Source organism: Silene latifolia, chromosome 1 (assembly GCF_048544455.1).
Source record: "Silene latifolia isolate original U9 population chromosome 1, ASM4854445v1, whole genome shotgun sequence".
In the NCBI taxonomy this organism is placed as follows: Eukaryota; Viridiplantae; Streptophyta; class Magnoliopsida; order Caryophyllales; family Caryophyllaceae; genus Silene; species Silene latifolia.
Genome location: NC_133526.1, coordinates 89,258,938 through 89,273,745, shown reverse-complemented (window position 1 = coordinate 89,273,745; position 14,808 = coordinate 89,258,938). Strand labels below are relative to the sequence as shown.

Genomic DNA, 14,808 nt, shown 5'->3' with positions numbered 1-14,808 from the left:
TATTATCCGTAATATCGCGCTAATTCCTGTTCGTTAATTTATTTCATTCTTTTATTCTTTTTTATCAAATTATCCGTTTTAAAGGTATTTTCGACATAAATCGCCTAATCCATTGTAATTATTGTAATATTCATTATTGTAATTTATAATTATTGTCTTTCTTTTATTGCTTGTATGCCTTCACATGTAAATCAACCTTAAATCCAACTTCGACATCAATTGTATGCTAATTACGTGTCAACCGACTTAGTATTAATTCTCACATGCTAGGATTAAAACTTGGATGTTGCATTGCATGCATATAGCCGACGATATATCAAGTACGAATAACTTCCCTAATCATTAGTAGAGGCCGCTATCGAGGCGGGCGGGATTAGGTGTTCGATCAAAAGAGCTTCCTAATACGTACCCTCACCCCTTACTCCAGATATCTGTGAACACCCGTGTTCATTGGCATCCACGAGAGTCATTTCTAGCCATAGAATTCTAAGGGTAACGATTGCTTAGTGTTCATGTCTCTACTTTGTGTCTTGACATGACACGAGCTATTCGAACGGTTCCAATTTCCCATAAAAATTGGTGGTGACTCCATACAAATGCAAACGCTTGTTTCCCAAGCGCCCCCGTGGCCCCCGCTGTCCACACCAAGGGGCTTCTGTCTCAGGCCAAAAATCAATTTTGGCTCGTTTATTCCATGTTTTGGTTCATGTTATTCATGTTTTAGCATGTTATAGTCATGAAACAAATAAAAACATGATAAAAGAAGGATTTTTACACCCTCATACTTACATGCTAGGTTATGGCGAGTGACCGACGTAAGTGTAACAACTCGTTTGGTCGGAAAAAACTCGGTTTAAAACCGTTTTGGTAAGTAAAAAGAGTGTTTTAAGATTAGTAATGGTGTAGTGGTCGAAGTGGTCGGTCAAGTGATTTAATGCACGATGACGGTATCAAACAATGTGTAAGGCTTGTATTTACGATCAGTAGGTCGTAAATACGCGTCGGATTGTGACTTAAGAAGTCGAGTCGAGAATTTTAAGGGAGAAAAGAGGGGGCGGACACTCGCGTAAATTCTCAAATGGGGGCATTTGATGAGTATTTATAGGAAAATGAGTGGTTGTGTGAGTTTTTAGCGACGTGGCCACCTGGGCTGCTCAAAGAGGCGCGAGCCACGTCGCGGTTCTTCGAGTTGTCCTGTCACTTTCACACAAGAGCAATCATGATTTGTTCTATCCTAGGTTTTGGATGAACATGTTTGATATTTGACTATGTAAGATTCCGGGAAACCTTAACATAGAAGATTTGAAATGGTTTGTTTTTTGTGGTTGACTCGGTTTGACTCGTTGTTAGAGTCGGGATTTGAATTTTTGAGTCGGTTTTTGGCCGGTGTCGGTTTTGACTCTAGTTAGTGTCATTGCGACCCCGTCGTCGTGCATTAAACACTCCAGGTATTTTTGAAATGTTTTATTTTCGAAATCGTTTTAAGTTTTCCAATGTAAAGTTGTACACAAACTGTCGATCAAACGTCGCGATTCCAAAACATGTTATAGTCCGATAATCACCGGGTGTTTGTTGGAGTCTCAGCAGATACTGGGTATCTACAGTGATGAAGTTAGAACCATATATCGGAACACTGTAAAAGCTGATTGTGTTAAATTGTAAACCTCGTTGAAACATAACCTAAAAGAGACTTTATGTAATCTGCCTAGTCTATTTGTTTAACGTCTAATTTGTGGACCTCTTGTCAGACTGAAGGATATTTGTGTTTGACACTTTGTTGATGCTAATTGGAAATTGTCTAGTGTTGTTTTGAACTCCTGCCATATGGAACCACTACATCCCATAGTGGTAAAGAAATCTATATTCTTTTATTGAAGTTGATACAAGAGTGGGGAATTGAGAAGAAAGTTTTTTCTTTGACTTTAGACAATGCTTCCAGTAATGATAAGGCATAAGATTATTTGAAGGCTACACATAATAGGTGGGGGTGCTTAGTTAATGACGGAATTTTTTTTCATATTAGATGTGTTGTACTTGTCCTGAATCTTATTGTAAAGGACGGACTTAAGGAAATTGAGCAATTTATTTCTAAGATAAGATAAAGTGTGAAACATGTGAAAGGATCTGAGGCAAAAAAACTACACTTTCGAAGTGCCGTCGAACAAGTCGGGGTAAAGGAGACTAAGGCACTCTGGCTTGATGTGCCTACTAGGTGGAACTCTACCTATTAAATTCTTGATAGGGGTCTTATATACCGGGATGCATTTAATAAATTGAACCTAGTTGATAAGACTTACATACATTGTCTAGATGCTTTTGAACGAGAAATGTCGAGAAAATAAGGGATGTCTTAGGGCCACTATTTTATGATATAACTGAGCTATTTTCTGGTAGTGACTATCCAACATCAAATTTGTATTTTGAGAATGTATGGAGGATTTCTATGCTCTTAAAGGAACTGTCTCATGTTCAAAGTCATGATGAGGTGTTAAGAGACATGGCAATAGATATGCAAAAGAAATTTGACAAATATTGGGCGGTGTCCGATGAAGATAACTACAGCACATTGTTTGCTTTTGCTATGGTTCTTGATCCCCGTTGCTGATAGGCTATCGCACACCTAGCAAAGATAAATACCCTAGTAACAAATGAATGTAGTAATAGAGGTCGAACAAAAGGAGACGGGAGTTGCTAAACAAGTTGTCTTGGAGTTAATTCTATCAAGATCGGTAATTGTATGATTGCTTGGTTTGGTTGCTAAACTTGTTATTATTGTGTTTATAATTGAGCTGGATTTAGGTTGCTATTCTTTACTTTTTTATGTAGGACTAAGAATAATGGGTGGTAAGAAGATGGATATTAGAATCCTAAGTAATTTCCGTACCAATATAAAAAAAAAAAAGTTTATAAACAATTGATTATCTTTTTTCTTTTGTTTGACAAATGACAATTACTACATTCGGGTTATTTCGGGTTTTATTTGGGTTTCGGTCATCATTATATAGGTTGAAATCGGTTCAAGTATGTTTCGATTCGGATCATAATAGTTCAGGTTAAAACAGTTCACGTTGACACAGTTTTGGGTCTAATTCGGATATTATAAGTTCGGTTCAGTTTCCAATCAATTCAGGTTTATTCAGATTTCGGATGAAGTTGAAGTTACACCTTTCGGATGAACGGTCAGGTGTCGATTCAGATAATTTAGATCGGTTATTCGGGTTCGATTTACTTTTGACAGGTCTAGGTGAGTTGGTGTTGGGATTAGAGGAAGTGGGTTGTGTGGTGCATGTTTGAGTGTGAACTTCGAGAACGAAGTTCGTTTTTAAGGAGGGAAGACTGTAATGCTATAACACCCCCTCATACCAAAGTATCTTACCAAGGACTACCTTAGCATGAGAGACTGTTACCATTTCGGTTGCCCGAAGTTAGTATATATCAAAAGCGTCCGTCCTAAACACATTTATTAGAAGTACCGTAAAGTATTAATGTTTACAACAACCAAAACCAAAACCAAAACCGATAAAATGAATTCAACTGGTAACAACTACAAAATCATAACTAAGACTCGTAACTGTGATACTACAACTGGTGGTGACGACCTCCCCATGACCGCCCAAACTCACCAAAAGCAATACCTGTCAAGTCTGCTCACCATCCCCGAATGGATCACCGCAGGTTTTACAAAACAACAACAACGGGGTCAGTACCGTTCAATAAATATAAGACAAACAAACAATGCAACCGGCTGATCATCCTCCATCCCCGGTCTCCCAATCTCACACGAAGAAGAACTACGCACCGAAGTGTGTAGCCCTGCCAGATTACCCATCGCAACAGGTAATCCTCGCCTCCAGTGGGTGACCGCAGCCCATCCCCACCTAGTCCAGCTCATCAATGAGCGACTAACAATCCCTGTCCCTTAATGTGCACATCCCCTCCCGTGACGGGTTCCACGGAGGGCGAACTAGGGTGTGAAGCTACTCCCGCAAGTGACTCCACCACAATCACACACAAACACAGCATCACAGCTATCACAACACCACAACCGTCACAACACAACCACACCAACACCGTATCCACAACACCCATCCTCCGATGATCAGCAGATAACAACAATTATGAACATATGCAATCTCAATCAATTAACAGTACTGAGTAGGAGAAACCCTACCTTTTCGCAATCCAAGCACACACAAGCAATCAATCATGATCCTTCATATATCCATCACCTACATAGCATAATTATGTATAATTACAACCTACTCAATCAATTCATCATGCACATAACCTAGACTCATCATAACTTAATAGGAATATCAACTTAAAGAACAAACACGACTTTTCTTGATTTTCTAGCACATGAGAGACTCGGTATAAAATGCATAACTAATTCCAGAAAAATCTACTTGATGCAAGGCTAATTGTATTGGAACCCCATGAGTCTTAGCTACAAATTATATCTAACGACGTTTTCTCAAATTCCAAACTTATCAAGGGTTTTCAGACTGATTTCAAAAAGATGACAGAATCCGTCGCATAAAAAGTATTGATTCATAAAACGAGTTTAAATCATTATTTTTCAGAAATTTCAAATCCTATTGTCATCTAGACTCTACAAATATGATTTATGAAAAAGCCCCAAAACTGAATCGACATATAAATTAGGGTTTCAAATCATTTTCCACAACCAAAACAGATTCGCGGACTTTTCAGCGAAATGTTCATAAATAAATCACCTAGGACAAACCATAAGGAATTAGACTACGAGATTTTATATCCATTAACTAGACTTCAAATAAATAGGACTCTCTTCTCAAACTTTTCAAAGAAGACGACGTTAAAACAGTTTAAACAATTGAATGAGATCGACTTACAAATAGGGAAATCGAATTAGGTTGAAATCGGTGAGAAATCTTCAATCAAATGAAAGGCTCGACAATTCCTCTTCCTATCTCTCTCTCTAGGTTTAGAAATAGTTTTAGAGATGTTAAAATGATTTTAGAAAAGGCTTAATTGTTACAAACAAAAACCCTTTGGCCAAAACATAAAAAAAACCGTCTAACTCGCTGAACCGGTTTACTCGGTCAAGCGCACTCGGCCGAGTAACACACACTCGACCAAGTACTCCAACTAAAATACGGAGTATCACAGTCTTCCCTCCTTAAAAAGAACTTCTTCCCCGAAGTTCACACCAACTACAACCAACGACACCTAACATCAGATATAATTAAACACAATATAACTAATACTCATAATTTTACTCATGTGCATAACTAGTAAAATATATGCTAACTCATATAGACTTGAGTAAACTCGGGTTGTCACATTTTATCCCCCATAAAAGAAGGTGAAGTTCCCGTAAACTAACCCGTATAAAACCACACAAGCCACGCGATATCACGGTCCTTCCATACAAATACAATTCATAATAAAACATATAAACAACATATGCAACTATACAATTCTAAATAAAACATATAAACAGCATATATAACTATAGTTCGACCACACACGGAAGCTATCATTCCATATAATAAACATGTTACCGCATTGTTTCAAGTAGTAATTACTAATGGAAATCCAAATAACCACATAGAAAAACATAGTATCACGTTACATCTCCCTAAAAACAAACTTTGTCTCGAAGTTTCTTATTCATCTCTGTTCCGGGTGTAATTCCAGAGCAGTTATACGTTACCACCCGTGCTTGTAGAATGACGTCTTTTGTGAACTTCTCCTTGCGGTCTCCTGAAACAATGAGCAAACTGAGGGCTCGGCTTTGGGCCGAGCGAACTCACTCCGACGCTCAAGTCAGTAAACTTAGAAAGATAAGTTGTTGTTACTTGGTGAAGTATATATTGTAGAGAGATAAGGAAGATATTACCAGATGAATAGTGACACTTAGGTTAAATTGTGGATCCTTTACTCAATGAGAGTAGAGGAGTATTTATAGACTTTCACCTTTTGTCACGTAGAGGCCAAGTGGCCAAGTGGCTAGCAGGTGGAAAGACTGACCTACCCCTCGGCCGAGGGACCCATGGCAGGCCGGCGGGCCCTGTTGACTCACCGCCGAGGGGTCTTGGATATGAGTTCGCGGATGTGTGCCCCATTTGGGTTTGGTTGCCCGGTCGGGACCCATCCGTCGGCCAGCCGACAGCCTCGTCGGTTAGGGGTTGTCTAAGCCGTTGACTTGTTGTGGATATCTTTGACCTTGCTCAATATGTTGATCGGTCGGCGGGTGCGAGAATATGCCCCATCAATTTGCCCCAGCCGTAGTCTATGCCGTGGTATGGGCTCCGATGTATGTTGAGCGTATATTCTGCGCAAGACAAAATTTTTTTGCCCCGGCTTCTTCTACCTCGGCGTGGCTCTGCTTAGGCCGTACCATATCCCCCCTCCACATGGTTGTGTAATGGACATCCGATGTGGAAAAGGCAATGACGCTGGCTGAGACCAGGGTGGAGGGTGCCGGTTGTTTCTGATTGCCCCCTGGCCGGTGCTTTCTGGCTTGGTTGATCATGTGGCCGGTGGAGAAACGGATACTTAGGAATTTGTTGAGGAAGATGAACAGGCAGAGAGATATGAAGGGGCGTGTTGAAGACGCTTGGTCACTGTTGCATTGATTGACGTTCAACTGTTGCAACGATTGACATTCCGTGGTTGCATGTCCGACACGTGTCTGTTTGTTGATTGGCTGACGTTTCATGGGCTGAGCCCTGATTGGTCCTTCTTCATGGGCTTTCCCCTATAAATAGGGCAGTTAATCCCTGAAATTGGGCACCAATTTCATTTTCTCAAAAATTTTCTTCTCTAGACTTTCAAGGGCTTTTCTCTTCTATTTTTCAGTGTCACTACTCCGGCTAGTACTTTTCTTCAAGGTAAACCAACAAATTTCTCTTTTTAACTTGTAGTTTTGCTGTAAACATGTCTTCTGCTGATGCCGGAACTAGTAAACCGACGCCGGGGGGTTCTCCGTCGCGTCTTGATGTGGAGGAGATGCTAGACGCCATCCCGCTAAGGTCTGGGGGCCCTAGGTCTCCTTCTCCTGAAGTTGACCCTCAAATTTTGGAGGAATGGGAGGATGATGATGATGTTGATGATGACGGAGACGATTTCGGTGATGATGCCGAAAGGGCTCATCCTAATGAGGGGAGGCAGTACGTCATGGATCACGGCGACCCCTGTAAGGTCGGCCCTGACCGTACTTGGACCCATAAGTTCGCCCGTTGTTCCGGCGAGACATTCTTCGAGGGCCATTTTTACTTTGGCAGGGGATACAAAATTGTTATCCCTGAGGGGGGTCAGGCCATCTGTTGCCCTCCACCGGGTTGCACCGGCGTATATATCCGGCACCTGGAGTACGGGCTCCGGTTTCCGCTGAATGATTACGTTATGGCCATCATTAGGGCCATGAACGCCGTGGCCCACACCGCACCCGTTGGCTATTAGGACCATAGTCGGCTTTGTCTGGCTCTGTCTCTTTAAGGGGGAGGTCCCAACGGTTAATTTATTCCGTCGGCTTCACCACTTTCGGCCGTCATTTTCTGGTCGCGTCGGATGGTACAGCGTGCAAATGGAGCCGGGTTACATCTCCGTTGATAAGCTGTCTTCTTGCAAAGACTGGAAGGATCGGTGGGTGTATATTGAGGTGCCGGATGACTATCCGCGCCCGATCCTTCCAAAGACCAAGTTAATTTACGGTGCGAGACTAAGGCGGAGCATGACAGATGGGTTAAACGGAAAAAGCTTAAGATGGACGCCGACAAGGTCCCTCTTAATGAGGATGAGGGGGCGATGAGGCTCTTTGAGACGGACAAGAGTGGGGTGTCGAAAAGATGGATCCCCCTGACGCAGATCATCCTTCAGGATGAGTTGCTTCGCCATGTCGGCCTCATACGGCCCTGGCGCGGGTGAGTGGGGTCGGCGTGAGGCCCATCTCTCGCTCTCAATGTTTCTGTTTCTTGAATTCTGACTTATTTCTTCTACTCAAACCTTGCTTTGTTTTCTTCGCAGACCACTTTGGACCGGACCTGTCTGAGGATATCCTTCGAAGGATGGGGCTGCACAAGGATAAGACCGTTGCTGATTTGCACCCTAAGGCTCCGGCCCGTGATCGCAGGACGTCGTCGAATGATCTGATGGATCAGCAGCTGAAAGGCCTGAATGTGGAGGCGGCCCAGGCGAGGGTTGCTAGTAACATGCCGCGCCGAACGCGGAAAACAAAATCTTCGGCGGTGACGGCATCGACATCCGTTCCACCTTCCATCCCTTCAGTCCAGAAGGAGACGGTGGAGATCGTTGATATTACCGATGGGGGGGACTCCGATGCGGAGGGATCTCCCCTTATCCGTAAAAGGAAAGAGCCCCCCCGCCGCCGACATTCGCCTGCATCGCGCAATCACGCCGGCGAGGAGATGCGTCCTCCGAGCAAGAAGGCCAAGCATGGTACGGATACATCCTGTGGCTCGGGCTTAGCCGGTTAATTAGGCGTTCTCGATGACAAAGCTTTCCGATACGTCCATGTATATGCGACACGGATATTTAATTGTCTTTTTGTAGATCAACGTCGCGCCGCCGTTCTCACTTGTGCGGCAATTGGAGAAGCGACTGAGAAGGTGGGTGATAGAAATGTCGCCGTCAATCCCCTACCTCAGAAGGTTTCCCCCACCGAGCTTGTGGCAGAGGGGATGAGAATAGGGAAGAGGCTGGCGAAATGGACTCAGCTAGCCGGCTCCCACATTATGGAGCAAGAGAAGACCATGGCTGAGGCTGTCCCACAGCTCGAGCGGATAAGGCTGGAACTTGACGCGGCGAACAAGGAGGCTAAGAGGGCCAAGGCCGAGGTCAAGAGGCGTCCGTCGAGAGAAAACTCAGGGAGGACGCTGAAAAGGAGGTCCTTGCTGAGAGAGCCAAGGCCGAGGCTGCGGCAGCTGAAGCTGCTAAGCTGGGGGAGATGCGTGACCTCGTTCAGAAGCACGCCAACCTTTACCTTACGCAGAGGAACGAGTTTAGGGACTTGTTCCAGTGCCAGGGGAAGGTGGTCCGGAACAAGGATGCTATCATCGCCCAAAGGGAGGAGGACATTGAGAGACTCCAAACCGTTCTTCTCCCTAACATGTGCGCCCAATACCGGGACCTGGCCGAAGAAGCTGCCAGGGAAGTGATTGAGGAGCTCTTCCCTCTTGATGGCTCCTTTCCGTGGGACAGATTTGACGAGTTGTTTGATGACAAGCTCGAAGCTAAGGAGGAAGCCGCGAAGGAAAAGGCCAAGGAGGAGGTAAGGGTAAAGAAGGAGGAAGAGGCGGCCGTAGAGAAGGCAGCCCTCGCTGAGGAGGCTAGGGCGGCCAAAGAGGAAGCCGAGAGGATGAAGGCAGCTGAGGCCGCTGAGGCTGAGGCTGCTGAGAAAGCTGAGACGGCTGAGACAGCTTCTGGGTCGCCCATTAAGGACGATGCTGCTAACGATGCTGATGGTAAGCAGCAACAGGCATAGGGAGACGGGCGGTCGTCACCAGGCTCACCCGGTGTCTCGGATAGCTTTAGCTGTTCGGGGGCCAACTATTAAGCCTTTCCTCCCTGCCATCTTTTGGCGCTTAAATGACATGTTTGTAACCTTTTGCCTTTCTTTCCCTTGTATTTTGTACAACTTTGGTAGGTTGTGTTTTGGCTTATCCTTATGGGGACGGCCGTCATCTGTATTTTCCTCACTTTGTAACTTGATCATTTTTAATAAGAGTTCGTTTCTTTTGCCTCCGGCTTGGCCGAGGTCTTTACCTCATTTTTCTGAGTTGTCTTCTTGCGCTAATAGTTGAGCATCTCAACTGTACTTAACGTTTTCACTTTGCCTCTGGCTTGGCCGAGGTCTTTTCTCGTCTTCGTCTGAGTTGTCTTCTTACGTTATTAATTGAGCGCCTCTTTTGTTTCCGCCTCGGCCTGGCCGAGGCAGTCTAGAGTGCGTATCTCAACTGTTTAACGTTCCTAAGGCATGTTGATCGCTTTTGCGAGTATCAGCTGTGCTGGTAGTGACTGTCGTGGCGTCTACCTCTTGGGGTGACTGCGACGGCGCCTGCTTCTTGATGATGGCTGTCGTGGCGTCTACCACTTGGAGTGACTGCTGCGGCGTCTACCTCTTGGGGCGACTACCGTAGCGTCTACTACTTGGGGTGACTGCGACGGCGCCTGCTTCTTGATGATGACTGCCGTGGCGTCTACCACTTGGAGTGACTGCTGTGACGTCCACCTCTTGGGGTGATCGCCGTAGCGTCTACTACTTGGGGTGACCGCGACGGTGCACGCTTCTTGATGATGACGTCGTGGCGTCTACCACTTGGAGTGACCGCGCGACGTCTACCTCTTGGGGTGGCTGCCGTAGCGTCTACTACTTGGGGTGACTGCGACGGTGCCTGCTTCTTGATGATGATTTGCCGCTCTTGTCGGTGTGACAAAGTGTGAGCGGTGTGCATTTCGATAGTGACTATGGGGGGAAATGAACACTTTCATGGAAAACTTGGACGATTCTTCATTAGATATAAACATGCGTTGAGGTGCCCACAGCTGTCTTGGGCACCTCCGCCGCTATACAAAATTTTTCCCGAGATTGTCAGTGCCCTAATGGCTCATCAAAGGTGCACCCTCCATGTCTGTCAGCCGGTGTGTTTCGAGGGATCGTCGGACCTGGGAATGTACTGTATCTGGAAGGACTCCAATTTGGCGGTGTCGGCTTTTACCCTTTCCAGGTATCTTACCATTCCGCCGTCTCGAGCCTCACACTCTCCTCTGATTTGGCCGGCCACCAACAGTGAGCATGTCTTCACCACGACGTGCTCCGCCCCGGCAGCCCTAGCTAACTCGACTCCATTTATCACCGCCTCGTATTCGGATTCGTTGTTTGAGGTCGAGAGGGTAAGTTTCAAGGCGTGCTCAAACACGTCCCCGTTTGGGCCGGGTGATAAGAATGGTAGCCTACGCCGTACATTCGCCGTGGGGGACCCGTCAGTGGTTATTTCCCATACGCCGGGATGCGGCTCTTTTTGGTCGGTCGGGGTTCCTTCAACCATGCCGACGTCGGTATTCATCGGGTCACCCTCCTGCTGCAAGGATGGGCTCTTCCCCTTCCCTGACTTCTTTGCCACTTTGAGGGACTGCATGTTGCACCCTTTGGCGGATATCTGGGTGTTGACCACCTCGTCCTTCTCGTCCTTGGAGACGAGCTTATGCGCTTCCCCCCGGTCCGAGACATACATCAGTGTCAGGGCCTGGATTGACATTACTGCATCAGCCTCGCTCAGAGTGACGCGGCCTATGAGGACGTTGTAGGCGGACGAGCCGTCAATGACTACGAACACAGATAGGACATTCTTCGTCGCATTCCCCTCGCCGAACATCACCGGCAATCTGATCGACCCCAGGGGTACCAGGCCGGCCCCGGAAAAGCTGTACAACGGATTGGTGCAGGGGCTCAAGTCTTCAACCTTCAGACCAAGGTTGAGAAAGCACTCCCTGAACATGATGTTCGTGTAGGCGCTGTGTCAATCGTGCACCGCTTGACCAGGTGGTTGGATATGTCCAAGTGGACTACAAGTGGGTCGTTGTGAGGGGCGATGACTCCCTCGTAGTCCTTCTTCCCAATAGTCATGTCGGGGACGTTGGAAGCGGGGACCGCTGTTTTGGGCACAAAGTTGATGGCCCGATACTGCTCGTTCAGTGCCGTTTGTGCCCATGAGCGGACCCACCATTCTCGTTGCCCCCGATGACAACATGGATCACTCCTATCCGTTCAAAGACGGATTTCTTATTTGAACCGCCGGCCTCAGTCTTTTGGCCTTTGGCAACATACTTGTCGAGGCTCCCCTTCCGGATTAGCTCTTCAATGGCATTCTTCAGATGCCGGCAGTTATCAGTAAGGTGACCGGTGTGGCCGTGGTACTCACAGTACTGGCTCGTGTCACCGTCTCCCTTCGGCTTGGGGGGTCTTTCCCATTTCGGCCCTCGTCCTTGCTCGGGCGAAGACCTCGGCGCAGATACAACCGGGGGTGTGATCACTGCACCGCCTTTGGTGGTATGTTCCCGAACTCCCCGGCGCCGCCGAGCTCGCTTCCCGGGAGATCTATCAAACCGTGACCTATTATTGTCACGGCGTCTTTCATCCGGGTTGTCCTCCCGGTGGCTCTTCTTCTCTGAGTGCCCAGCCTCGTTGTGGCCTACCCAGGTCTTGTGATAGTCTTCCACCTTGATGGCCTGGTCGGCCATCTTCCTTGCGGCGTCTAAGCCCAAGCCGCCGCACTTGATGAGCTCGTTTTTTAAGTTTCCCCTTGGGAGGCCTTTCATCGGTCGAAGGTCGCCGGCTCATTGTTCACCTCACGAATCTTTGAACCTTGGCGTCGAACCTCTTTATATAGCTTCGAGAGACTCGCCTCCCTCCTCGCTTGATAGTCGGGAGGTCCGATGTCTCCACAGACCCTCCTTTTATTGCAAGAGTATCGAGCTAAGAAGGCGTCCCTTAGGTCGGCGTAATAAAGATACCGAGCCGTCGGGCAGCCCCTTGTACCAACTCGAGCCATCCCATGCAAGGTTGTTGGGAAGACTCGGCACAGACTTCGTCGGGTTGCTCCCACACCGACATGTATGACTCAAAGGCCTCGGCATGATCGGTGGGGTCGCTATCCCCCTTGTATGTGAACGCCGGCAACTTTAGCTTGGTTGGCACGGCGGTTTCAAGGACGTAGGCATTGAGGGGCGTCGACCACGTGTCGAACGACACGCGGCCATCGCTCCTCGCATTCCTAGTCCGGCTCCTCTCCCCGTGGCGGGAAGGGCTTCTTCTCCGACTCTGGTGAGTCGGGCTTCTTCTCCGACTCGGGTGAGTCGGGCTTCTTCTTCGACTCGGCGAGTCGGACTTCTTTCACTCCTCCGGGGGTGCCTCGTCGATCTTTGCGGCGACGCCGTCCTCCCGCGGGTGCGGGAAGGGCTCAGGTCTACCACTAGCATTCTGGGCTCCTCCGGCGTCTTGACAGGACCAGCCTCTTCCAGTGCTCCACTTAAGTCTCTTGGAGTCACATTCAGGCCCTGGTCTCCGGACGGGTTCCGCCGCTCTTGTCGGTGTGTGACAAAGTGTGAGCCGACGTACTACTAATGAGGTCCAGGAGTAGCTTCAATTTTGCTACATCAACCACATGTCCCATGATGGTGACCTGGTTGCGGGCGCGGCGATCTGGTATTATTGGCATCCCGTACTCCGGTTGAATTACCCGGCCGGTGGAGGGTGCGCAACTCCAGAATTGTGGATGGTATCATCTTGGCAGAACTCGGTTTCGTCAGTTACGAATACCTCTTGTTGTTTTGACATCTTCTTAGCTTTTTGGGTGGGTTTTTGTTTTGTTTTTTTTGTTTGGGAATGAATGTGACTAGCTTCTAGTATCTTTCCCCACAGACGGCGCCAATTGTTCCGGGTGTAATTCCAGAGCAGTTATACGTTACCACCCGTGCTTGTAGAATGACGTCTTTTGTGAACTCCTCCTTGCGGTCTCCTGAAACAATGAGCAAACTGAGGGCTCGGCTTTGGGCCGAGCGAACTCACTCCGACGCTCAAGTCAGTAAACTTAGAAAGATAAGTTGTTGTTACTTGGTGAATTATATATTGTAGAGAGATAAGGAAGATATTACCAAATGAATAGTGATTCTTAGGTTAAATTGTGGATCCTTTACTCAATGAGAGTAGAGGAGTATTTATAGACTTTCACCTTTTGTCACGTAGTGGCCAAGTGGCCAAGTGGCTAGCAGGTGGAAAGACTGACCTACCCCTCGGCCGAGGGACCCATGGCAGGCCGGCGGGCCCTGTTGACTCACCGCCGAGGGGTCTTGGATATGAGTTCGCGGATGTGTGCCCCGTCTGGCTGGTTGCCCCGGCAGGGACCCATCTGTCAGGCCGACAGGCCTCGTCGGTTAGGCTGTCTAAGCCGTTGACTTGCTGTGGATATCTTTGACCTTGCTCAATATGTTGACTGGTCAGCGGGTGCAGAATATGCCCCATCAATCTCATATACCTACAGACCCTAGGTTTCGTGATGCACCACCAACATCTTTTACGATATAACAAACCACAATCCACCAACTAAGGTCAAAATTTGTGCTCATCTGTCATATTTAACCCGTTCCTAGGAGATTGTAAATCATCAAATCATGTCACATTTCAGTAACAACTCGTGAAGCCCTAATGCAAGCCAAAACTCACTTAGCCAACTAATACCAAAAGGACGAGACCAATTCACTATTTATGCACATATACTCGAACAATAAACAAATGTAATAACACAACCTTTAATTACATGTCAATGTTATACTAGTTCAAATAACCGAACACGTTTGACTTATTATGTTACCAATCATGCTTTCCGACAGAGTTACCAATTTCATCGCAATTATGAAGAATGCACCAGAGATGTAAACAACAAAAGCCATCTTATCGTTACTCATGCTTATTACTTCCATTAAGTTATACATACATAATATAAGTTGCTAATTCTCGCTATTACGCACAAATTTGTATCCACATTAGTACTACTTGGCAAATAAATTAAAAATATGCACATGAATCAATTACACATGTATAACCCGTAATTCTACATCATGCTCAAACTCGGTACCCACACTTGTTCGAATTATTACTATACACTTGTTTACAAGCATAGTACATACTAAGACAATCATCATTTGCATCGTGATTAATAACATGTTCTATGTCAACTCATGTGGATCACAAAATAAATAAATAAAAATACACACTTCAACACAAATATATTACCATAAATTAAC

General features: G+C 46.5%; 1 protein-coding gene across 1 annotated transcript in view; it reads right to left on the bottom strand.

Moving 5' to 3' along the window:
* Positions 1-14,454, bottom strand: part of LOC141650143 (inactive protein RESTRICTED TEV MOVEMENT 1-like) — a 115,321-nt gene extending 100,867 nt beyond the window's left edge. The window contains exon 1 of the mRNA XM_074458664.1: positions 14,401-14,454. Coding sequence (XP_074314765.1) covers positions 14,401-14,454 — 54 coding nt within the window. The remainder of the gene's footprint in view (positions 1-14,400) is intronic.
* Between the last annotated feature and the right edge of the window lie 354 nt (positions 14,455-14,808).